This window comes from Prionailurus viverrinus, chromosome C1 (genome assembly GCF_022837055.1).
Source record: "Prionailurus viverrinus isolate Anna chromosome C1, UM_Priviv_1.0, whole genome shotgun sequence".
NCBI classification, from domain to species: Eukaryota; Metazoa; Chordata; class Mammalia; order Carnivora; family Felidae; genus Prionailurus; species Prionailurus viverrinus.
The window spans coordinates 8,741,004-8,768,105 of NC_062568.1; the positions used below are offsets into that span (position 1 = coordinate 8,741,004).

General features: G+C 37.1%; 1 protein-coding gene across 3 annotated transcripts in view; it reads left to right on the forward strand.

Annotated features, from left to right (window-relative positions):
- The window catches only part of CUL3 (cullin 3), a 96,952-nt gene that overhangs the window by 7,421 nt on the left and 62,429 nt on the right, over positions 1–27,102 (forward strand). Inside the window, exons 1-2 of one of the 3 annotated variants that reach the window (XM_047870385.1) lie at positions 6,719–6,804; positions 14,554–14,751. The exons of 1 other annotated variant lie outside the window; for it this stretch is intronic. In XM_047870385.1, coding sequence (XP_047726341.1) covers positions 14,554–14,751 — 198 coding nt within the window. In that variant the 5' untranslated portion in view covers positions 6,719–6,804. Of the gene's footprint in view, positions 1–6,718; positions 6,805–14,553; positions 14,752–27,102 lie in introns of those variants that run through there. One more of the 3 variants, XM_047870383.1, reaches the window with a different exon arrangement.

Genomic DNA, 27,102 nt, shown 5'->3' on the forward strand with positions numbered 1-27,102 from the left:
TCTGAAACCTGGCTTTACCCTGGGAATTCAGGCTTATCTTCTTAAGTTGGTGTGTCTGTTTTCCTTGTAATTCTTAAATCATTAGGCCCAGAAACCATTTATTAACCACATCTGTCACCTTTTGTGGCCTGGGCCATTGTGAACTGTTCTTTTTTGCACTCCCTGTGACTGTGTCCTAACTTCTTAAACGTGTTCCTTTAGTCACTGAAGACTTTCATACCTTCCTCACATTCTTTCCAGTTCAGATCTTAATTTCATCCAATACATGTGGCACAGTCATTCATTTATTCAATTTAAAATCAGTTATTATGTGTTCCTCCTGGGGGTCAGGATCAAACAGGATGATCAGACAGACCTGGCCTCTTCTTATTACAGTGGTCTTCACTCTGTCTTAGAGCTTGTCATTTTGTTGCTTTAGAAATCTTAAACTTTGATATTACGTTCTATCTTAGCTTCTCCATTTGTTAGATGTAGTGAGCAAATCACTTGTTTCCTCTTTTGTAAGAAGAGAAAACAATACCTACTTCTTCAGAATAGTTAATACATGTAAAGCTCTTAGGATAGTGTGTGGCACAACGTAAGCATTCTAAATAAATGCAGGTTGTCATTATTTCATTATTGTACTTGTTGCTTGTTTTCCTTCTGACATTAATGTGCTCTTGGATCTCAAGAAGATCCCTTTCATTCTTTTAAGCCGTGGTGCCTCCTTATTAGTTAACTAGTTGCTAGTTACTAGTTGCCTCTTCTTTCATACTACCTTCCCAGAGCAAGGCCAGAAATAGCACAAAGTGTCTTGGATCATTCCACCCATCTGCCTTCACTGCTTATATTTTTTAGGCTGTTGTGCACTCCTGGGGAAAATTGGACGATGGTGATATCTAAGCCGGACTCCCAGGGCCTCTGGGCAGGTTTTTTTTGTGTGTCCCTGGTAAGCTCCTGCTTCCTTTTCCTGTGCAAGCTATTCCGAACTTTAATCACTGTCTTTAAGCTCTTTATTGAGAATTCTTTTATCTGTCTTCCAGAAATTTAACCACTGCTTCACTGTGAAAACTAATGTTATCTTGTATAAGTTCCTTCAGCTTTCTTTCCTTTCAGTTATAGCCTTTAACCTCTGTCTTTACTCATTCTTTGCCCCTTTCCTCAGGGCTCAGAGAAGGAAGATGTTCTTTTCTTGTTTTATCATGGTAACTGGCTATCATACTATTATTCTTTATTTTCAAAAGTCTTCAAAGTATATAGTCTGTATCTCCTTTATTAGAACATGATTTTCTTTAGAGGAGGCGTTAAGTCTTTTGTACTGATCTTTGTCAGTGTAGCACCATAGTATCCAGCAATGTTGCATGAATCAGTGAATAAATACACTCTTGCTTTATTGTCTTTAAGATGGGAAACTACACGGGGCGCCTGGGTGGCGCAGTCGGTTAAGCGTCCGACTTCAGCCAGGTCACGATCTCGCGGTCCGGGAGTTCGAGCCCCGCGTCGGGCTCTGGGCTGATGGCTCAGAGCCTGGAGCCTGTTTCCGATTCTGTGTCTCCCTCTCTCTCTGCCCCTCGCCCGTTCATGCTCTGTCTCTCTCTGTCCCAAAAATAAATAAACGTTGAAAAAAAAAAATTAAAAAAAAAAAAAAGATGGGAAACTACAGCAGTCTTTCTCACAGGTTAGTTATGAGAAAGTGCTTTCTGAGAAACAGTGGCATCAATGAGACATATAAAAGAATTTTTTAATCATAAGGCAGAGTTTCCAAACAAAAGTAATACATTTGATGGAGGACAGTCATTTTCAAATACTTACAGGGTCTCCAAGACCTAGGAGGCATAGGAGGAGTGGAGTAGGTGTATCTTCAAAAATCTCCTTCTCTTGTTATTTAAAGCCATCTGTAGTTGTCATTTGTATAAAAGATTTCATTTTAAAAAGTTCTATTAACCACTGCTTTAAAATCACCAGTCGTTAATCCAGCCTTTTTAAAGTCAAGGAGAGCCCTACTTGCCCAAGTTGGGACAATTACTAACAAATTGAGAACGGAGTCCTTTCATTGGCCTTAACCCCTTATCCGGAGGTTTTGCTACTAGAAAGCATTCCTTTATTTTTTTAAGTCAGTTTCAAGTTGAAAATGTAGTTAAGTAAAACTTCTTAAATTTGATTTTCATTCGTTTAGTACTTGCAATCGAGAAAGGAATGGACCCAGATTTACTCTTTAAGTGACAAAGGTTACTGCTAAGCAAACGAAGAAGACTTCAAAGGAATGTCTTTACTTTAAGAAAATACAAGCTTTTCTGGAGATATTTTTCTATAAAAGCAACCCCTCAATCGTAAGAGGAATTCTTTAACGTAATGATTGCACGTCATTCTTTTCTGAAGCAACTCTGAACTGAGCAACCATTAACCTCTCGTATTTGCTCTATCCTCTTGACAGTAATCATGATAAATTCTTTTTCTTTTTTTATTTTCAATTTATAGATAGTATGAGAAATTGCTTTATAAGATTATTACTACAACTTGTTGAATGTCTATTTTATGTTAGGCTGTGTTTTAGGTACTTGGAACTATATCTCAAATCCTTTAGATGTTACTGTTTTAAATCTGTTTAGGTCTGAGAGATACCTGGTAAGGTATGCATAATATCACATGTACATCTAAGAAAGGGCAGAGCCGGGATTTAGATCCCAGATCTGATTCAAAAATTCATGTTCTTCCCGCTGTACCACACTGCTTGGGTGTATTCTTTTTTTTTTTTTTTTCAATGTTTATTTATTTTTGGGACAGAAAGAGACAGGGCATGAACGGGCGAGGGGCAGAGAGAGAGGGAGACACAGAATCGGAAACAGGCTCCAGGCTCTGAGCCATCAGCCCAGAGCCCGACGCGGGGCTCGAACTCACAGACCGCGAGATCGTGACCTGGCTGAAGTCGGATGCTCAACCGACTGCGCCACCCAGGCGCCCCGGGTGTATTCTTTTAAGCATTTGCTAGGTTCTGAAATATTTACTTTCTCAATAGGAATATATTGGAAAATTAATTCTAAGATTGCTGTTCAAATTATTAACCAGGGGCAGGTCCAGGGGCCCTAAAATTTATACAGTGCAGTACTCCTGATGAAAAAAAATCGAAATTAGTTTTTAGTCATTGGAAGGAGCCTTTGAAAGTATAAACCTTGCTAGATTGAAGATAAAATGCATCTCTCATAAGAGAATAAAAGTTACTAAAAACTTGAAATCAATGGAAGTGTATATTCAGTAAAATTTGTGTTGATAAGTTAAGGGTATCCTTATATGTACTGACTTGAATTAAGCAAAGTCATAACTTAGAAGAAAGACATTAGTTGATTCAGTTGTGAGTTAACACTTTCCTTTTTAAACTAGAAGACTGATAGCACAATTTTTTATAAACTTTTTCCAATTAGCAGATATTCATCTTAAGTATAGGTTTAGAAAAAAGTGATTCTTTGAAATTAACATGTTATGATACTTTAATATAATCCTTAATTTTTGTCTTTGAGAATATACTAAGAAGTAGGTTAAACAGTAAAATCAATTTTGAAGCACAAAGAGCAGATACTTAAAAATAATTCACTTTTCCTCATGGTACATGCAAATGAGACATGAAAAAAGTGTTTTGTTTTGGTTTTTTTTGATGAAGCTATCCCTAGCCAACTAAACAAGTCATTTATTTGCTCTTTTTTATATTCATATTTTAATTTTTAAAAGCTAAAAGGGATTTTAGAGAGAATCTGTGCCAGTCTTCCTTAATAGATGGGGAAAGGGAGGACTAGAGAGGATGATTTACCCAAGGGGATACTCTTATGACTTGAATTTATGGCAGAACCATGACTAGAAGCCTGATTTCCAGTTAAAGGTCTTTTCTCTAGACCAGACTGAAACAATCATATAGCCATAATAGTTCAGTGTTAACGTTAGCCTATTCAGTTACTAAATGTTGTCTTAAAATGGTGCACCCAAGTGATTTGAGTTGACATGGAGGTAACAACAGAAGGACACTTAGTTTAGGACCCTGGGATTTCTTCGTTGCTCTAGTTAGCTGTGTGATCTTGAATAAGCCACATGGCCTCAGTTTCCTTATTTGTAAAGTGAGATTTTAATTTGTGGTTATCTTATGCTCATTCCAGCTCTAAAACTTTCAGTAAAAGGCGGTGCATTTATACACCAGTCTAGTTGCTGAATGCTGGTGTGTTCTCCCATGGTTTAAAACATTTTCTGTGATGGTGCAGTAGTCACCTACCTATCTTTTGGATTTAGAATGTTCTTTAAAATCAGAGTGGTGTTAAGGGGCGCCTGGGTGGCTCTGTCGGTTAAGCTTCTGACTTCGGCTCAGGTCATGATCTCGTGGTTCATGAGTTTGAGCCTGGGCCAGGCTGTGTGTGATAGCTCAGAGCCTGGAGCTTGCTTCGGATTCTGTGTCTCCCTCCCTCTCTGCCCTCCCTGGCTCTCACTCTGTCTCTTGCTCTCTCAAAAATAAATAAACATTAAAAAAAAATTAAAAAAAAAAAGAATGGTATTATTTCAGTGATGATGCTTAAATAGTAATATGAAGCAGTGGGAAATTAGCTCTGGTTTTTTTGCCTTTTTTTTGGCATACTTTGTGTGAATTGGTAGCTTCAAGGAATTTTTGAGCAGATTTGATACCAGGTTTTTGTAGTAATTTTTTTGATGGACTTTTGGTATCCTGTCTCATTTGATTACAGTTTAGATTCATTCAAAGACAAAGCTGACAGGTAATTTATACTTTTTCACATTTTTTTTCCTCATCCTTTGGACTGTGTATCGCTGATTTCAGGGTAAACTAACTTACAATTTATAGGGCTTTTGACACATTATCATAGTTTTAAAAAACAAGGTTTACCCGTTTCAAAACCACTTAGTGACCTAGGCTAAAGAGAAGAAAATATTGTCACTTTTGATTAAAATTGATACTTTTAGATTGTTAGGATGGAAATATGGAACTCAAACATACGCTCAGATATAAAGTATAAGTAATTTTCTTGGGGCCCTTGGGTGGCTTTGTCAGGTAAGTGTCGGACTTTGCCTCAGGTCATGATCTCACGGCTCCTAGTTCGAGTCCTGCGTTGGACTCTATGCTGACAACTTGGAGCCTGGAGCCTGCTTCAGATTGTGTGTCTCCCTCTCTTGCTCTGCCCCTCGCCTGCTCACGCCCTGTCTGTCTCTCTCTCTCTCTTTCTCTCAAAAATGAATAAACATTAAAAAAAAAAGTATAAGTAATTTTCTTAATGGGGGAAGGTCTCTAATTATGATGTTTGAGGAGTTTCAGTTACAATGAATGTTGTATTCTTTGGATAAAATGTGTTTCCGTGTACCAGGCATGTAGCCTGCCTCCCCCTCCCCCTCCCCCCCCCCTTTTTTTTCCTTTTTTCAGTGAGGACAGCACAGTAGGACAGTGACAAACTTCTTGGCTCAGTGAGAATACTTAAAATTGCATCCTACTCTGATTATTATCAGACCATGAAATGTCACACATATCCTTTCTCATATATGCAAAAGTCATTCATGGAGAGATATATTTGAAATATATTAGTCGTAGTCAAGTCATTTGTGACTTACATGGACTTTAATAGGCTAATCTGGAAGTTTGACCTTTGGTATTTGAAAGAAAAAAAATTGTTCCAAATTTCCATATTGATTTTTTGAACAGCCTCCTACTGCCGAGTGCTGAAATGCAGATTATAATTGAACCTTCTACTGATGATTTAGCTTTCTCATTATAAACATACTGTTCTATAATGGTATTAGAGGCCAGCTGAATGTGGATCGGGTTTAGGTTGTGATTTCACAGAATTGTCCCAGGATCCTGTGCCTTTCTAATTGATCATCTTTTTCTCTGCTCCCTTGACATCAGTTCCTACTTTCGGCAGCATGGTTCTGCACTCATCTGATCTCCACTGTAACCACAGAGAAACTGGTTAAAGAAACATCAGTCTCAACTTTACATGCAGGTTTAAGTCCTTAAGTGAGGCTGTACGTCAGTTTTGTGTAGTAAAGAAGCGAATGTATTAAGTGCTGTGTGCCAGATGCTTTCACAAACTTTCTTAATTGCCACACACTACATCATCTCCCATTTCTCCTGCCACAAGCGTGTGAGGAAAGTAAACTCTGGAAAGTTAAATAACTTGTCCAAAATATGAATGCATAGCATGGTACTGTTTTCCTTAATACTTGAGTCTTTGGTTGTATTTTTGATGGTTGAGGTTGGTTAAAGATTAACTGATGGATAAATGGGATTATTGCAGATGTCATAAGCCGTTGTATAGTCATTGGTCATCAGATAAGACTTATCATCATCATTAACTGTAACTGGACTACATTCAAATCATAGTTTTTGAGAGTCACCTAGGCATTGTCCCACGTATTATAAAGGATCCAATAAAATAAAGGGAGAGAGACTTTATATTACTCTAAGTTGCTTATAATCTGGAAGGCGCTTCCTTACATAATTTATGGCTTAGTTGTGCCTCACTAGAATACTGTCATTCCTCAGATATTTGTACCAGAGCAATTTTTTTTTGAGGCTGAAGCTCAAAATTAAGATTAAGCATTTTTCCTTGTTTATTTTTTTCTAGCTGTGTCATTCTGAATTGCTTGGAATTTCAAATTCTCACCCTTTTCCCCCACCCACCCTGTTCTAAATTTCTTGTTGAAAATTATTCACAGGGGACTAAAGACTTCTTGTGCTTTGTATACAGTGGATGTGAAGAATACAGTTCTCTTCATTTTAGTTTAATTGGCTCATGCTGTAGTTCTCTCCAACTCTTGGTAATTACAGAACCTTCAAGATGTGTAAGTATATAACAGACCGACATCCTTTCAAATTCAGACATTTTAAAGTTATGTTTTTACATCATTTGAAATAGTGTAGATGAATAACCAAAGATATTTGTGAAAGAAAATAAACACTTAAGGTTATTTTTGCTATTGATACTTACTAATGAGGGAATTGTAATCCTGGATTAGGAAGATGCAAGAGGGTGGAGGTCATTTTTAAAAATTAAACTCTTGATTTGTTTTTTAAAAGTCTCATTAAACCATAAGCATTTAAGAATACTTAATTATAGCTTTCCTTTTAAAAATAACTTTTGTTTTCTTGCTAAATGAATTTACCGTCCTTGCTGATCACTTTATAACTTGAACTTGTTGGAGCAGAATACTGTATATGCCTAATAATGAGCAAACATTACATGTGTGTATGCATTCCATTATTTTATTGTTTTGTTGAGGCATTACATTCCTTCCTGAGTGTATTTGCAATTAATGGATCGTAAGTAAAGCAATTTCATCAATGAGATCAAAATCCTGCTCAAATGATTTAGAATATCACTTTAAAAAAAATGTTACTACTCTTTTTAAAAAGTACACAATGTTAAGGCCTTTAAGTTTTATGACTCTGAGTGAAGTATATAGACTGATGTTTTTATGGTTAACATATTGATGAAATTTGGGGCGCCTGGGTGGCTCAGTGGGTTAAGCATCAGACTTCACCTCAGGTCATGATCTCGTAGTTTGCAAGTTTGAACTCCATGTGGGGCTCTGTGCTGACAACTCGGAGCTTGGAGCTTGTTTCGGATTCTTTGTCTCCCACTCTCTCTACCTCTTCCCTGCTCACACTCTGGCTCTCAAAAATAAGTAAACATTAAAAAAATATAAAAAAAAATATTGATGAGATTAGAGGTTAACATTTAGTTCTTTTAACTTTCATTGGCAGTTAATGTTGTATTCTGTACCAAGGATGGGTGAGAAATTGAAGTTCATCAATAACATAATTATTTTAGCACTGTTACTGACATGTTCAGTAGATTCTAAGACCAAAAGCATACATATAGAAGAATCTGCTTTTGAAGCCCATTTCCTTTGTTTTCAGTTTTTTGATTTAGGGGAAAGATTGTAGCTTATGGATCCTCTCCTAAAGGGGCTTTTCTGCCTGTGATTTTCTTCCTAGTTAATATTTATTAATAAAATTAATGATTAAGTAGTTAAGTGAATAGGAAAATCTGAAAATACTACTTGATAAATGAAATTTAAGGGTTTATTGCTTGCTTGCACATGATTATACTTTATTTGAAAAGGACATTTGATTATTTTAAAATTACGTTAATTGCAGTAGATAAGCACCTTAAAATATATTTCCATATCTTTATGCTTACTAATTCAGATGTTCGTGTTTTCAAAATTGCATTAGTGTAATACAGATCAATCAAGGTACTTTCACTAGGCATTTGTTTATGGCCTTCTAAGTGACATTGAAGAAAAATATATAACTCCTTAAGTATCTTGTAGTCTACTGGAGGAAAAAGATGCACAGATAATTATGAAGCAGTATGGAGTGTAGTGATAGATACGACCTGAGTATTATGAAAGAGCTGAGAAGGAGTCCACTCTGCGATAGAAGGTCAGGGAAGGATTCCTGGGGGATAGAGGACATCAGAGCTGTGTTCAGAATCTTTGTAAAGAATCAGATATAGAAGAGGCAGAGGAGAGGATTTTAAGAAAACATGGGAAGATGGGGCGCCTGGGTGGCTCAGTCGGTTGAGCGCCTGACCCTTGGTTTCGGCTCAGGTCATGATCTCACAGTTTGTGGGTTCAAGCCCCACATTGGGCTCTGCAGCTGGTAGCATGGAGCCTGCTTGGGATTCATTCTTTCTTTCTTTCTCTCTCCCTCCCCCGCTCAAGCTGTCTCTGTCTCTCTCAAAATAAGAAAAAGTAAAAAAAAAAAATTTTAATGAAAAAAAAAAGGCGACATGGGAGGGTGGTGAATGAGGGGGAGGTGTCTCACTGGATGGGAATAACCACTGATTTAATTTTGTTAGGAATAAATGTAGTAGTGAGTGAAAGATGAAGTTAGAGAAGTAGGAATAGACTAGATTTTGAATATGATTAAAGTACACTTTTAAAGTACATCCTTCCACCCTGTTATTAATGAGAACTAGGCTTTGAACAGGGGCATGATGCTCATATTTATTTTTTAAATGGTGATTCTGAGGAAGATAGATTCTGAGAGGTATTCGAGTTCATGATAGTTGGAATGCTGTCATAGTGATCTAGAGGAAGGTTTTAGGACAGTAGTATGCAGGATGAAAGAATGGGAGCATATTTGAGAAATATTTTGGTCCTACTGTTAGCAGCACCTGATGATTGGATGAGATGGGGATGAGAGAGGAAGAAGAAAAGTTATACATAAATAATCCACAAACCAGCTAGTTATACATGCTTCTAAACTAGCTGGTTTGTGAATTAAAGAATATAGGAGGAGGGTTAGTTTAACAGGGCTTTTGGACATGGTAAGTTTGATCTGTTTCTGGAGCATTTAGTTTGAGATGTCCAGCAGGCAATTGAATACGGTAGTTTCATGTTTTGGAGGAACATCTGGGCTGGCAGTACAGATTTGGGAGCAATTAACACACAAGCCAGTAACTTATTCTTTGAGATGTGGGCCAAACTTCGTGGGAAATCTGAAAGAGCTCAAGACTCATCATCCAGAAAAAGAAAATGCACACAACATTATTTGGCAAAATTTTGTGTGCAGTTTTAGGAAGCTTCAGAATCCCTCGCTAATCTGGTGTCTTACAATTTTTTGAACTTTAGATGTGTGGGTAATAATTGTAATCATGATAATGGATGGAAATGCATAGTGACCTAGTAGAGAATGAAAACAGCCAAAGACAGAGCCCTGGGGATTAAAATGCCATTTAAAATGGCACTGGAAGAATAGGAGATATGAAGTAGGGAATACTGTTTCTGAAAGAAGGCTTCATTATATTGACTTGCATTTAGCATAGTTGTACCCTTAAGTATTGTTGTTTTAGCTCATGTTTTTATTTTTTTTATTTATTATTTTTTTTTATTAAGCTTGAAAAGTTTTGGGTTTTTTTTTTTGTTTTTTTGTTTTTTTGGTTTTTTTTTCTTTGTGACAGTTATTCCCATTGATGAGAGTTCAAGAGATTCTATCACTGGAAACTTTTGTTAGTCGACATGTGAGGGATTGTGCTGTGTCCTGGGCTGGGCTAAATTCTTCTGACCTTTAATCTTCATGTTAGTCCTTTGAGCTGGATACTGTCACTAAACCTCCTTAACAAGTGAGGAAATGAAGATTTAAGTAATTTTTCCAAGGTCACTTGGGTTGTTAATTTAGCAAAACCATGACACAAATCCAGGCCTTTGGACAGCAAAAGTTAGATACTCTACTAATATTCCACACTATGTTTCCCAGGAAAATCAGTGACTGACACTGTGATATTACTATACCATATTAGCACAGTGGAATGTAATGTGATTCCAGTAGTTTGGACTAGATTTAGGGATATATAAATCCTAATTTCTGTGATTTGGGGTAAGTCATTCAGTCTCTCTGGGTCTATTTTCTTTTTATTTACTTGAAAATTTCTGCACCTAAACATTGTTATCCTTTCGCTCCATCTCTACTCTGTCCATAAAACATGAATACTGAAGAAAATACTACATACAGTCTTGGATTATAAAATGACTCTTGGTTTATATATGTAAGAAATGATTTATTATAATGTAAAGGAAATTCCCACAATAGTCAAAGTCTCTGATTTATGTTTTTTAAAATTCTTTAGTTTCTTTTTTTTTTTTTTAATTTTTTTTTCAACGTTTTTATTTATTTTTGGGACAGAGAGAGACAGAGCATGAATGGGGGAGGGGCAGAGAGAGAGGGAGACACAGAATCGGAAACAGGCTCCAGGCTCTGAGCCATCAGCCCAGAGCCTGACGCGGGGCTCGGGGGCTCGAACTCACGGACCGCGAGATCGTGACCTGGCTGAAGTCGGACGCTTAACCGACTGCGCCACCCAGGCGCCCCTAAAATTCTTTAGTTTCTAATAGCAAATTTAGTAATTCATGATGGGTAGAGATATTTTTGTACATTTTCTAGCTTTCATGGGAACTTATTTAGAGCCTGGAAAGATCATTTGCAGTTTTGCTCAACTATTAGCAATATAGTTATCACTGGAGTTTATAGTCCACATTAACTTGGTTTTTCTCTGGAATTGTTTTGCTTTATTCATTCGTTAATGTCAAGAGATGTTTTTAGTCTGCTTTTTAATAATCTCTATATGCTGCCAGCAAACTAAAACCACATTGCACACATACATGGAGTACTTGAGGCCGTCATTATCACATGGACTTGTATATTTTATTTATGGGAACTTACGACCAGCTACATCTTAAAATATATTATATGGATGGCATCCTATGTGTCAGGATATGTGATAAAAATAGATAGTAGTTTTGATGTTGAGGTAAATTCTTTAAAGGCCATTTTGGAAAAGTTTCTGGTGGACCTGGGATTTGAATAAGATTTGAATAATAAAAAAGTTGTTCTGTTAAAGAGTTCCTTTTTAAGCACCCCAGAAAAGATTAGAATAATAAGACTCAGTTTGAGTCCTCTGCTTAAGAATCCTCTATGATTGAGGGTTGAACTGATATTTTATTGCTAGGGTGACGGAAAGAACTATTTTGCCTATGTTCCTTACTCTTCCACATTCATACCCATTGGACATAGCCTGGAAAGGATTGTGTTTTTTGTTTTTTTTTTTCCATAAACCACTTCATTGAGGTGTGCAACTTGATAGATTTGTAGGTAAGTATTCACCTGTGAAGCCTTCAACATAACCTATGCAATAAACACACTCATCATCACCTCCAAAAGTTTCTTCCTACCTTCTTTGGAGAGGATTCCATTAGCTCAGTAATTTCTATTCAGTTCAGGTCAGAAATATTTGCAGAGCTGATGAGTAATTGTTGCCATGTTTCCCAGGTTGTGAATGCAGAACATGTGGGTTATATGTGGCATAATAACAGCTCCTTAGAGATTAGTAGGAAATCATTCTGTCAACAAGTATGAATGTCTGTTATATGCCATGTATTACTTTAGTTGGCGAGGGATTCCACAGTGAAAAAAATCCCTGCCTTCATGGAGTGGACATTTGGCTGGAAGAGGGAGGCCAGGAAAAGAAGTATGGAATGTAGTATTGGAATTTGGGGGTCACTAGTAAGAGCAGACTGCTATTTTAAAGGGAGTGAGCAGTTAAAGCTTTATTTTATGGTGATGAGCAGCGTTTGTGAGGTTGATAAAGTGATTGAGCTATGGAGATGCCTTAGGGAAGAACAGTTGAGAGACAATAGAGAGTGGCAAATACAAACACCTCAAAGTGAACTTGTTTGACACCTTCCGAAGAATAGCAAAGAGGCTGGTGTGCTGGAGCAGAGTGAGCAAGGAGGAATAGATGAAGTCAGATGATCAGATTGAGTCATATTTTGTAGTTTGTATAAGGACTTTGACTTAGAACTCCAAGAGCAATGAAAAGTCACTGGAGGGTTGTGAGCAGAAGAGTGGCATGACAGTGGGGCAAGAGCAGAAACAGACCAGTTAGGGGGCTGTTGGGATGGTCTGAGAGTTGATGGTGGTTTGGATAAGGCTAGTAGTAGTGGAAGAGGTGAGCAGGAGTTAGATTCTGGGTACATTTTGGAGGTAGAAACAACAGAATTTCCTGTTGGATTAGAATCAAGATGAGGGAATACAAGGGATTACAAGCTTTTGGCCTTAGCAACCGAAAGGATGGTGTGGACATTTGCTCATTTGGAGAAGGCTGCAGGGGAAGCAGACTTTGGGGGCAAAGATTAGGATTTCTGTTTTGGACACGGTAAATTTGAGATGCTTCGTAGGTATTCAAGTGGAAACATTGAAAAGGTGCTGAATGTAGGACTCTGGCATCAAGGGCAGAAGGCCAAATGAGGTCTATAAATTTGAGGTTAACTTAAAGCCGTGAACATAGATGAGACCAGCTTCACCTGAAAACTGAGTTGTGGCCAGAGGGGTTTAGGGTGGGAGGTTGCTGTGAGAAGGAACCAGTAAGCAGACTGACAAATAGAAGCTAGAGAAATAGGAAGAAAAACAAGAGATTGTAATGCTTGGAAGGCAAAGCAAGGAATCTGTTTCAAGGAGTAGGCATGATCAGCTTTTTCATTAACTGCCAGATGGGTCAGGTATGATGAGAACTAAAACTCTGACCGTTTACATTTAGCAGGATGGAAGTCGCTGATGACTTTCTCAAGTAGTTTCAGTGAAACAGTAGAAATGAAAGCCTTATTGGAGTAGAGTCAAGATACAGTGGGGGAAGTGGGGCTTGGAGTCAGTGAATGTAGAAATCTCTTAAGTCTTGTGATTTCTCTGTAAATGGAAAAGAGAAATTTGATGGTACTGGAGAAGTATGAGGGTTTGTGAGGATTTCTTTTTAACATGGGAAACTGATGATTTTGAATGTGGGTGGAAATTATCTAGCAGAGAGGAAAGAATGTGGTGATGATGAGGAGAAGGGAGATTGCTAAAGGGAGGTTCTTTATAGGTGAGTTGGCATGGAACTAAACTTCGTTCTGTATAGGTATCACCTGGGTTCAAAATGCTGACTAGGGTTCTGTAGGTCTGGGGTGGAGCCTGAAATTCTGCATTTCTGTAGTAAGTCCTTGATGATGTCTATGTTTCTAGTCCCTGTGCTATAATTTGAGCAGAAGAACTTGGTACTTTGAGAACCAGGACTAGCAGGGTATATTGATTCATAATCCTATAGATCGGTGGATATGGTTGGGGTTTGTGCATTGTGTCTTCAGATTGTTTCTGTTTTCTCAGTAGAACAGGAAGCAAGTCATTATCCTAGAGTGAGGATGAAGGAGATGGTGTAAAATCAGCTGTTTGGTAGAGTTAACAGTCTAGAATGTAGGATGGTGGGGTTGTACTCTGGGCCCACTTGTGGTTAGTGGTTATGAATTTAAACCAAGACCTATTGAATATGGGTGTGTGTGTGTTACTCATTTACTCTCAGCTACACATATGGGTGAGTGTGAGGAGTTGGTGGGTGGATGTGGTTTAGAATGGTAAGTATTTTGGAGGGGAGAGGGGCAAGTGATTCATGGGTGTATACAAGGTAGCTACAAATGATGGGACTGTGGAATCTGAACTGGGAAAGGAAGAAAATAAGAGAATCCTAGGTTAAACAGAAAACGTGGGGTTTTTGTTTTGTTTTTAATTGCACGTCTTCTTCCAATCTTTAATTTGCTAAGGAGCTCTGTAAATCTTCAGGAGAGGAAAATAGTGTTCATGTCCTCAGTTTCGTTTTTTTTTTTTTGTTTTTAATTAGGGAACTCTTTCTGTCTCAGCATCTCTCTGAGCTTGTATTCCACTAAATAAACTAAGGGAAGGATGTCTTAACACTTTTGGCTAAAGCCAGGTATTAACATCGGGGATTATGATTTCATTTAAATTGGAGGGTTTTGATGCATGTAAGAAAGGAGGAAAGTCTTAAGGATTTTTTAAAAAATTGGCTTTTGTCAGCTCTAAAAACTATTCTTATGTGTATTTTTTAATTTTTGTTAGAACAGACTGTTAACATCCTTATTAAGTAATGCAGATTTATAGTCCTAGCCATATGATAAAATAATTACTCTGTGGATAAATACAGAAAGATTTTCAACCATTGGTGTTTTTTTTTGTCTTTTTGTCTCTCTTGGATATTACAGATGACCATGGATGAAAAATATGTAAACAGCATTTGGGACCTTCTGAAAAATGCAATTCAAGAAATCCAGCGTAAGAATAACAGTGGTCTTAGTTTTGAGGAGCTCTATAGAAATGCTTATACAATGGTTTTGCATAAACACGGAGAAAAGCTCTACACTGGACTAAGAGAAGTTGTTACCGAACATCTCATAAATAAGGTATCCAACCTTAAAGGACTATTGCTAATTCTATGGAATCTAGAAAATCCTTTATATACTATATAGTACTGTGACTAGCAGTGTTAGCTTTAAAGGCTGTAGGAAGCCTAGAGAAATAATAACTAGTGGCTGTATTATAAAACCTCACTCTGAATTTCTAACCAGCTAAGTCACAATTTTTGATAATTGAGGGAAGATGAAATTTGTGATTTATGATAAATACATTCTTTGTAATCATTATTAAGGAAACAGACTTTGATTAACTTATAAATGCTTGTTTATTAATGTGTGATTTACAGATCATTATTTTTTCCTTGAAATGCTTAATCAGTCAGCCCATTTTAGCTTTCTCTACTTCCTCTGTATACTTGAAAGGAATAAAGCTACAGTGTTTAAAAAATATCGTCTAAGACTTTTCACCAGTTGAAATTGACTCTGTTTTAACCAAGTTCCATAGCGAACATGAATTTAAAAAAAAAAAAAAAAAAACATAAATTAGTGTTGGGCTATTAAAATTAGAAAATGTTTCTTTGGTTCTAAAATGATGTTTTTGTTTTTTTAGAATAAATCTTTATATAAAGCAAACTTTTCTATTGCAAGTATGTCTTGCTTTTAAGATTGTCTGATGAAATGTAAAATACCACAGATAAATAAAACCTTCTCAAAGTTTTTGTGTGGTAGTAGGGTGTTCGTTTTTTAAATTTTATTTTGAAAAGAAATGGAAAAGTTGCACCAAATAGTACAGTGATCTCTTGTAGATTCAACAGTTGCTAACATTTTGCCAATCTTGCTGTTGATACTTGTTATTATTACTATTATTGATATTACTATTACTGAACAATTAGTGAATAAGTTTTAAAATCATTTACCCTCAAATACTCTGGGATGTTTGTCCTGAGAACAAGGAAATTCTCTCACTTAACCAAAGAACAATGTTCAAAATTAGGCAGTTTAACATTACTATAATACTGTTACCAAATACAGTCCACATTCATATTCATCAGTTGTCCTCTGTAGCAGTGATGTCCTTAGAGCAGTTCATTTTCTGATCCAGGATCCAATCCAGGATCATACACTCCGTTCCTCAGCTTTTTGTTTTGCAGCACATTGACATTTTTGAGGAGTATAGGCCAGTTGTTTTGTAGATTGTCCCTCGGTTTTTGGTTTGTCTGATTGTTTCCTCATGACTAGTTTCAGGTTATGCATTTTTGGCAGGAATAATAAGTGATGTTGTGTCCTCAGTGCATCACATCAGGAGGCACATGATGTCAGTTTATCCCATTATTGGTGATGTTAACTTTGATCACTTGGTGTCCGCCAGATTTCTCCACTGTGAAGGTACCTTTTTTCCCTTTGTAATTCATAAGTAATTTGTTCAGATATATTTTGAGACTGTATAAATATCCTGTTCCCCAAGAAACTTTCATGTGATGGTTTTAGCATCCATTGATGATTCTTGCATGAATCATTGTAACTATGGTGGTTACAAAATAGTCACTTTCTGTTTCTACTATTCCTTCCATAATTTCTTTCTCTTAAATGGGATTATGTAAGCAGGTAGCTAGTGTTTCAAGAAGCAAAGTGATTGTGGTGTTCATGCAATCAACAGGTTTTTTTAGTGCCTGCTCTCCACAGCTTTCTAGGAAAATGCAGTGGGTGCGAAGGGTTATGATACCCTTGCCTTTACTGTGATGTAAGAGATGATGCAGACATTTGGATACCAGTGTGAGGCGTTATATAATTAAGTGGCAAGTGAATTGAATGAGCAGTGAATGGCTTAGGAATTCATATGAGGGAGAGATTATCCTGGGCTGTAAGATTTCATGGGAAGATATCAAATTGAACTGAGCCGTGAAAAATTTGGGATATAAGTGAACAATGTGGAAGGCATTCCAGGATGGCAGATGTCATGTGATTATACAGAAATAATAAATTTGGTATACCTAATGTGTACTAAAGGTGGTAAATAAGAATTTGAGGTATATAATAATTTGTGGGGATTAATAGATTGTAATGTTGCAAAGGTGGTTTGGGAACAGATTGGAGAAAGACTTGAATGTCAAGCTAAGGAATTTGGACTTAACAGTGGAGTTTTTTTGGAAATTTTTAAGTGGATGATAATGTGACAGAATATTTTAAGAAGATTAGGATGAAAATGATATATAAATGTAGAATTGGGAGGTTGTTTGCTAGAACCAGGGGAGAACCTGGAAATTTTTGAGTAAAGCGATAGGCTAGAAATGAATAGATTGAGGAGGTGACAAATTTTGTTTTTGGTAATATTAGAGATTTTTATAGCTGGAAGCAGCCTTAGAGATCATTTCACATGTGAGGGAAATTGAGTGTGAGATCATCACAGAATTGTGTTTAGAGATATACAGGTTTAGAGCTTGAGCAGGAACTCCGAACTGGAGATCGAGATTGGACGTGTGGTAGCACGTACTGAGGATTAAGTGTTAGAGTCCAGAGAACAAAAATCCCAGAGCCAAAGGACAAGTCTTCAAAAACAAACTGGTACGTAGGTGTGGGAAATGAAGAAGTCTAATTTAAGAAACTTGGCATCAAAAGAAAGAAGAAATGTGGAGTGGGAGAATTTTGCTTCAAGCTGTTGAAGGGGAGAAGACTGGAGCATGGGAGTTCTTGGATATGGAGAGAGTGCGGAATTGAGAACGACTGAGAATTAACGGTAGAACAGAGGCACGTTCTCATTTGCCAGAGATTCCATGGTGAATGATGGTAGTGACTGTGTGCTTGGTTCAGTTCTAGTGCATTTACATGTTTTAGTTCCTGGTCACAAACTAATGAGCCAGATACTACGATTCTCCTCTGTTTTACAAGTGGGGAAACCAAGGCACAGAGACTTAGTGATTTGTCCAGATGAACATAGCTAGTAAGTGGCCTAGCTGGAACAGTAGTCAGGCAGTGTGGCTTCAGGCTGAGCCCTTGACTTCTCTGTAGATCTGCTCCTGAGGCATAATGAATGGATCAAGAGGCAGTAAACACACTGAAAATGAGGGGATTCAAGTAAATTGCCTCAGTGTTGTAAAGCCATAGTCCTTTCAATTCTAGCTCTTGCTTTATTTATAATTAAAATGAAGGAGCTGGCAGTAATATCTCCTGAGGTTCTTTAGTTCTAAAACTATTACAAATCTAATAATTAAACTGGGCATCTTCTGGAAACGTGATGAAGAGACTCGGAGTAGCCCTTTTTGGGCATATACTAAGAAATTGGCAAGTGAGGAAAAAGATAGCTCAGTAGGAGTTGGCCTGAAGGTGCGATTTGCCGTTTTTGTTTGTCTTGAAGTGCTGCTTTGCAGCTTGGGCACAGATGCGGGAAAAACATCTGTAGTTATGTGCTGTGTTGAGAATTGGCTCCTCCAAAAAGCAAGGAGAGGAGGGGAGACCGGAGTGGAAAATCCGTGTTTAAGTGATTTTTCAACTCTGAAACATGGTTAGGTAGAAATTGAAGTCATGTGAACATTACTCTGTGCTAACTGTAAGAGTTTCAGCATATTTGTGAGTTGCTTAAGGTGGTCCCATACCTAAGGTTAATTGTTACTTCGAAATATAGGCAGTTAGTTCCCTATAATATGTTCCAGAGAACATGTAGTCAAGTTAATTGTGCTGAAGAAATTATATATGCCACGTTCTTTTTATTTCTCTTACATAGGCATTAATGATACATCACCAGCATCTCAACATGTTCGTCGATTTTTTTTTTTTTTTTTCTTTGACAAACACTCATTTGACAAGTTTAAACTAGGCAATTTCTGACTAGGAGATGTACCAATACTAGTTTATCTCAGAATTCATTTCTTTATTTCAGCTGAATTAAGTCTTTTAACCTCTGCTAGTATCTGTGCTCATTTTTGGGTTTTCTACTTAACTTATTTCATTTTTACTCTTAACCACACAAATACAGTACTACTATATGAAGGGGACACGAACAGGGCCATTATACAGTAGTCTTAATGTGCCCTGGTGCAGGAAATCTCAGTTTTTTCTACCAAATGGGACTTAGGAATGTTACTAACGTAATGTGCAAAAGTGTAGTTTGCACGAAAATTGCTGTTACCTGTTTGTACGTTGAATTCTCTGACAGGAAGGTGAGAGAATGGTTTAGGGTTCTGTGGGATCAAAGTAACCATCTTAAGTCTCACAGAATGTGTTCCTTTTTGTGGTTCTGAAAGCCTTACTGTGTGGTCTAGTCATCAGGGGTTTTTTTGTTCACTGTGCTTTTAGCAGTTTGCCGAACTGCGTAAGCAGTAACATTTTTTTTTTTCAAGCAAAGTTATTTCCTACTCAAGTGAACATTTCAGTGCTATGGTATAGGCAGCCAGAACCTATTTTTTTTTTAATGTTGAAGGTTTCAGATGAAATACATTTTTATGGAGAATTGGGGCTGGTTTATCATAGTTGCTAGTACCCTGGATTTAAGATGAGAATAGTAAACATCGGGGCAATATCTTTGGTAAAGCAGAGTGGCATAAGTAAACTATCAGAGCACATGAATGGAGGAACTTCTTTGAGATGAAAGTAACTGATTATTGGCTTTAGAAGTAATTTCTCAAAATTGAAGCCGACATAGAAAAGCTAAATGCTTTTCTCTTACTTGGTTAGTATATTCTTCCTAGGTCTGGAAGAATGGTCCCTTTGAGGAAACTGAGATCCAAAGGAATTCAGTAGATTTCTCTAGACCACAAAGCAAAACTTAGGGTGTGATATGGCTCTTGTGCCTTGCCATAAGAAAAAATTCTGGTCTTATTTTAGAAAATATGAAAACATTTCAGAATTCACAGAGATTGGCTTTTCTTTAACATTTATTTCTAAATAAAATAACTTTAAATTCATGGTTATACTAGAGAAAAAAAGTTCTGCTACTTTCTAATTTTAAGGATTTTTAAATTGTAGATCATTTTGTTAAAGCCTCAAAAATATCCACATAAGGTTTATCAGTACAGAATTCAGCATTCAAAACTGAATGTTATTTGCTACCTCTGACTTAGGTGTAAAAAATTAGTTGGGATGCATTTGATCCCTGCACACATGGAACAGATTAACAAGTAAACAAATGTTTAGTTACAAAACATAGTGAAGAAAATGGGCTGTGGCGATAAAGAAGAGGGTAACTATGTAGGCCAAGAAGGGGGTCTCTGAGTAAGTAATACTTGTAACGATGTTTAGACTGGGACTTGAAGAGTGAGAAGGTGCTTGTGACAAAAGTGGGTTGAAGCGCATTCCAGGCAAAGGGGATGGCTGTAGAATATTTTTTCTTTATAGGACCAGATAGTCAATATTTTCAACTTCCTGAGCCGTATGGTCTCCGTCGGCAGTCCCTCAGCCCTCTCCTGTTGTAACACCGGAGGAGCAGTAGACCATATGTAATGAATGGATGTGGCAGTTTTCCAGTACAACTTTATTTTAGAAAGACAGCAGGCCATCCTTTGCCAATCCCTGGAATAGAGAAATTGAAAACAAAGCCTGTTGTGAATGGGGAATTAAGTATTGGCAGTGGGGAAGAATGGGACAAGATGAGGTTTGGAGAGAGGCATTGAAACCATGGTGTAAAGGTTTCATACTTAATTATATGTGCATTAGGAAGTCATTCAAGAATTTTAAGCAAGACAGAGACGTGATCTGATGCAGATATTTAAAATACTACTCTGGTTGCTATGTGGTGACTAAATCAGAGGGCCCAAGAGTTGAAGTGAGCAGAGCAGGAAGGAGTAATCTAGTAATTCAGGTGAGCGATAGTGGTGATTTACACGAGTGTAGTGACGTTGGGGATAGAGACATTTCAGATTCAGGATACTTTGAATATAGAAAGATTGTTACCTCTGAATAGATTGTGTAGGGAATGAGGAGGAGGAATCCAAGATGACTTCTAGGTTTTTGGTTCTTGAACAGCAAGGTGTTTCTGTTTTTTTCAACATAGGTTTGGGGTAGAAAAAGGAGTTTCCATTTGAATATATTAATCTTAAGATGCCAGTGAAATTGGATATGCAAGTCTAGTTCTCTGAGAAATTTTGACTGGAAATGTAAATTTGGGAATTGTGAGCATGTAGATGCTACATAAAGCTTTGGAAGTAGATAAATTCACACAGAAGAGAACGAATGGGGACTTCAGATTTAACCCTGAGGAATTTAAATGCTTCATGTAGATTTAAGGATTGCAATGGAAACTGAAAAATAGCCAGGTACTTTAAGACTCAGCTCTCACCTTAAGTTATAAAATCATTTAATGTCAACATTTATTTAGCAGTTTTGGTTTTCATAATCATTTTGTCTGTGTGTATATATGTGTGCGTGTGTGTGTGTGTGTGTGTGTGTGTAATGGCTAAAGACTATTTTTTTTAATTAATTTACTTTTTTTTTTTTAACATTTATTCATTATTGAGAGATAGAAACTGAGCATGAGCAGGGGAGGGGCAGAGAGAGGGGGAGACACAGAATCCGAAGCAGGCTCCAGGCTCTGAGCCGTCAGCACAGAGCCCGATGCGGGGCTCGAACTCACAAACCATGAGATCATGACCTGAGCTGAAGTCAGATGCCCAACCGACTGAGCCACCCAGGCGCCCCTAAAGATTACTTTAAATTTCAGTGTAGTGCCAGTCAGTTCTGTTACTTGTGGGCAGGGTTAGGTAAGGTTAGAACCATCCTGTTTTTAATTTTTTTTCCCCTCCTTCAGCTTTATTGAGGTGTAGCTGACAAAATTGTTAAGATATTAATGTGTTTGGGTTTTTTTGGAGTCATCTTTTAGAAGATTGCCGTTTGGGATTCAAACTTGACAGAAAGCCTTTAATTTAAGCTCATAGTAAAGTAACTGAGGACTTCTTTTTCTTCTTTATCCACTACTGAACACTCCATATTTAATAATAAATAACCTAGAAGTAGCTGCAGTGGAAAAAGTACTGGGTAGAAAGAAGGAAGAACTGGGCTTTAGGCCTAATTCTACCACTAACAGTCTTGAACAAATTACTAGACGTTCTCCTGGATTTCAGATTATTAATTTATAAAATGAGATTGGGATTGTTTTTGTTAATAATCTCAATGGGCTTTAAAATTGTATAATGGCTTGTGTGTCTTGATAATTTTGGTTTATTAAGACTTAGGAAGATTATAGTTTTAAAGTTTACCATTGTTCTTTCCTGTGCCATTATAAGTATTTAGAATAAAAACATTTTCTTTTTCAAAAATATTTATTTATGTTTGGGAAAGAGAGAGAAAAGTCCCAAGCAGGATCCGCACTGTCAGCGCAGAGCCCAACATGGGGCTCGAACTCATAAACCGTGAGATCGTGACCTGAGCCAAAATCAAGAGTTGGACACTTAACCAGCTGAGCCACCTGGGCGCCCCTCCTTCCTTTTTAAAATGTTTATTTATTTTTGAGAGAGAAAAACATTTTTAATTGTTTCTTAAAATCAGGGGAGAAACTCTTATTTTAATGTGGCAAAAATTTTATTCTAATTTCGTGATGCTTAATAGTTTCTTAAATTAGCCTTATGCTTAATTTCTCCTCTTTCTCTCAAATTATTAACTCTGTAGTAAGAATTGAGTAATGTGGGAGCCTCATAAATGAGCTAATTCTTGTGCTTTGAAAGTTTGAACAAAAAAGATACTGACTTTTTAGCTCTACTAGAAACAACTTCTTACTGCTAAAAAGAACATTTAAAGTCTTTCTGTGAGCACTGGGTGTTATATGTAAGTGAGGAGTCACTAAATACTCCTGAAACGAATATTACACTCTATGTTAACTAACTGGAATTTAAATTAAAAAAAGAAAAGAAAAAGAAAAAAAAGAAAAAAGAATTCGTCCTGTAGATATATTTAAATATGTATATAAAGAGTATGCTGCTGTTTATTGTAGTATTGTATATTGTATTTAAATGCCAAAAAGGCTGAAAACTCTCTAAATGTTAACTAATAGACTGTTCAATAAATGGAATTATATCCACGCAATGAAAAAAAAATCCATCCATATAACCTGTGTTTTTCAAATAATATCTTACTTTGGAAGGAAGGCAGATTAGTCAGATTAGAGGTTCCTTCCGCTCACTTTTCATTCATTTAGAAAACTACTAAGGACCTATCATGTGCCAGGCACTCCTCTGATAAGCATTTACGTTATATCAAAGGTCCTTGCCCTTGCCTTTGGGGAACTTAAGTTTTGGACTTAAGCACTTGAAAAACTGAAGCTTTGAAGAATAGTTTGAATTTTTAAATGGCTTTCTTGTTTGAGGTTTTTTGTTTTGTTTGTATGTTTGGTAAATTGAAAAGTCTTTCTGTGAAGTAACACACTACTGTTTATTTTTTGTATGTAGGGTTTCCTTTGCTGAAAATGGTATCTCTGGGTAAACTATTCTTTCAGTATATTGATTTTTCTTCCCATTTTTAAAGAGAGAATGAGAAGAGCCAGACTTTTAAATACTGTGTATTCACCAGTAAATTAAAGTGTTTCTGTGAGGGTACTAATTGCATGTGAAAATGAAGTTGGTATTTCCCGGTAAGCTCTGGACTATTTTATAAGTCAGTTATTTAAACAGACTTGATTTTTTATAAGAAAGCTTTTTAGTGCTTTTCTTTCTAGGCAAATGTGGATGAATGTAGGTTTTTTTTTTTTTTAAATGGCATTTATGTTCAAAATATAAATACAATGATTGCAGTGAATTACAAGAGGACATTGATAGAAACACTCGGGAATAAGATTTTCCTTAGCAAAGACATTTCATTTTAGAGGCCCACAGATACTGAGTCTCTTGTGTTTCATCTGCCAAAAAAATAATTAAGACACTATGCCTGTCAGCAAGACTCTCCCAATTTTAGTGGAGGTAATCAGATTTGAAGGAGAATTATTTTGCCTGAAGAATTCAGGGCAGAGTAGAAAGAGGAGGTCATTTTCGACAAGCCTTAAATAATTATTAAAGATTCATCGTGTGAACAAAGGCGATAGTCCAGAAAATGGTGTGAGTTAAAAAAGGCAGGTAGGTACGATGAGCACAGTCAGGTATGGTCAGTGTAGATGGAATGTAAAAGGTGTCTGATGGCATTTTTGGGGAATGAGAGTGTTAAAGTTAGTTGGACTCGTTCCTGAAAAACATGGTAGGGGACTTGGGTTTTATCCTGTGGGTGGTGGGAACCATTGGTTTTAACCTGCTAAAAGAGACTGACCAGGGTGGAGATGGAGCGAAAGATTTAGTAGGCATTCCTTCTTCAGTGCTTCATTGCTGGGCATCTTTCGTTCGCCTGCCATCTTGTCTTGTCCTTTTTTTCTAACTGAAAAGTTGTTGAAAGAAACAATCCATTTCATTGAATATTGCTTGGGGGTGATGATGAGGAAGAAGGCTGTGAGCTAGAGGTACAAACCCTTAATGAATATGTTTTGGAAGGGTGGCTTGAATAGGAATAGAATAATCCCCAAAGAGGAAGAGATTACTGGGGATAGCGTAGGGAACAGAGACCATTAGAGAGTCAGGAAGATAGCAACCATGGGATATGAGGGGAATAGGAACTTGAGTAGCTACTACTTTGAAAGGACTGGCAGAGAAATGATGTTGGGGGAGCGCCAGGCTTAAAGCTTGGCCTAGGTTAGTTGGTAAATTCACCCATGTGTTACATATCAGCTATTCCCGCTTAAATTGTTAAGTAGCCTGTAAGCACTGTGAGGGCAGGTACCTACCTTTTCTGCTTTCTTGCCTTGTTGTAATGTCTAGTGATATTTTTTTTAATTATAAAATAAGCAGATGAGCCAAGGGTAAGACCTGTTTTATTCATCTTCGTGTCTCCTTCTCCTTCATATAGTTGGCACTCAGTAATTGTCGATTGAAATGAATCCCTGAGAATACTAGCAGTCAAATGGAAACCATGCTTTATATCCACGAACTGCCAAATCCTGTTTTGTCTTCCACATGTGCAGTGATACTTAACACCTACCCAAGTTAATTGCTGAATCCAAACCCTGTTTAAGCAGAGTGTATTTCACCATTTAAAAGCACAGTGTAATTTCTGGGTTGTATATCTCTCATTTTTTGAGATGATTCTGCTGGCAGCCAGATCGTGTGATCCTGTGGAACCGTGGACTTTTTTTCCTCCACGTTAACTCAAGAAACGAAAAGACTGATTGCCATATTGCCATGCTTTGTATATGTCTTACTACTTATTCTGTGAGTGGCCCTGTTGTTCAATGTTTATGATAGTGCTATAATGGTTTTTTATGCATATCTTTTGTTTTAACCATTGTGAATGGAATACTCTACAAATGTTAGATAATTCATGCCCTTCTGTGGTACACTTAGGCTCCATTAAGTAAAAAGGTACCAGTTTTCATGGTACTACTTTGTACTCAAAGAGAAATCAGGCTTTTTCTAAGGTGTATTATTTTTTTAAGTTAATAATACTGTGAATTTATTTTTTAAAAATGAAGCCAAATTTAGACAGTTTGTTACTTAAATATGTAGCAGATATTCTTCATGCATGAAATTAAAATATGTTGTCGGGGTGCCTGGGTGGCGCAGTCGGTTAAGCGTCCAACTTCAGCCAGGTCACGATCTCGAGGTCCGTGAGTTTGAGCCCCTCGTCGGGCTCTGGGCTGATGGCTCAGAGCCTGGAGCCTGTTTCTGATTCTGTGTCTCCCTCTCTCTCTGCCCCTCCCCCGTTCATGCTCTGTCTCTCTCTGTCCCAAAAAATAAACAAACGTTGAAAAAAAAAATTTAAAAAAAAAAAATAAATAAATAAATAAAAAGTATGTTGTCCTAATTCCCACTCTGTGCCCCTACTTTGAGCCTCTCGTGATTCTCTAGTGCTTCGCATCATACTGTACTTTGTATTAAGGTCATATGAATGCTAATGTTAGGCTCCTCTTTTCTCCCTTCCCTCATAGAGACTGTAAAGTGGCTGAATGCTTTTGTATCCCCCATAGTGGCTAGCACCCTGGTTTGTTTGTCGGAAGTAATCATTAAATACTTGAACTGATAGTTCGAAGAAAGATTTTTATGTTACCCTTTTGAGTTAAGAGCTTCGTTTTGACACTTAAAGAGCAAGTGAGGGAATATTGCCACTAGGAATGAGTTTTATGTTAAAATTACAAGTAATGTGCTCTTTGTAAAATGGTTAAACTTTTATTACTAACTACGTATACATTAGTAAAATTACTTATAGAAAAGTCTTCTGATAGCAGTCAAGAAACAAGTTTTCCCTGTAGTCACTATCTTGCTGTTCGGTCAGTGATACTGGTATGATTCCTCTGATCAAGACGGCCACCTTTATTCTAAAAGTTAGTGGAAAAAATGAGAAACAACACCGTCTAGGAAATATTGAAAGGTCAGTGATCTTTAGATCATTCAGGAATTTCTTGTCATTAGTCAATGCTTGGAAAGTTTAAGATCTCTACAAAAGTCAAGATGAATTCTCCCAACCTTGGTAGAAGTTTGCTTTGAAATACAAAATTCTGAGGTGGTTATATGTATTATGAGAGAGAGCAACATCTGTTCACCAGCCATATATTGAATACACAAATAATAGGATATTAGCTGTGTTACAAGTTCCTCAACCTGTAAAATAAAAGGAAACCTTCCAGTTACAGGGAGAAATAACTGTTTTAGAAGAAAGGAAAGCAAGAATCAAGTGGGAATTGAGGCTTAGGAAATAATTGTATAAAGTATTTAAACATATGTATGTATGTATGTTTTATGTTCCATGCTTTCAAAATCTCAAGCACTTGAAAATGCAGATTCTGATTCAGTAGGGCTAACATAGGATCTGAGATTGTGCATTTCTCTCTCTTTTTTAATGTTTATTTATTTTGAGAGACAGAGCAGAGGAGGGGCAGAGAGAGGGGGAGAGAGAGAATCCCAGGCAGGCTCTGTGCTGTCAGTGCGGAGCCTGATGCGGGGCTTGAACTCACGAACCGTGAGATCATGACCTGAGCCGAAACCAAGAGTCGGATACTTAACCGACTGAGCCGCCCAGGCGCCCCTGAGATTGTGCATTTCTAATAAGTGCCCAGGTGATGATGATGATGAATCTTGACGATGACAGTGCTCTGTGGACATTTATAGAGTAGCAAGATCAAATATCTGTGCTAATAATATGAATATGTAATACAAGTAACATTTTGATATTCGCAAATGCTTATATGGCATTTACTGTGGGCTGGGCCTTGTTATAAGCATTATTTGTATATTAACTGATTTTATCCACACAACAGCTCCTTGCAGCAGGTGCTGTTACTGTTCCTCTCTTGTAAAAACTTGATGCACAAAGAAATTAAGTTACTCACGGTCACGTATCTATTAAGTGTTGGATCTGTAATTTGCATCAGGCAGGCATGCTTTCCAGCCTCTGCACTCCGGTGTT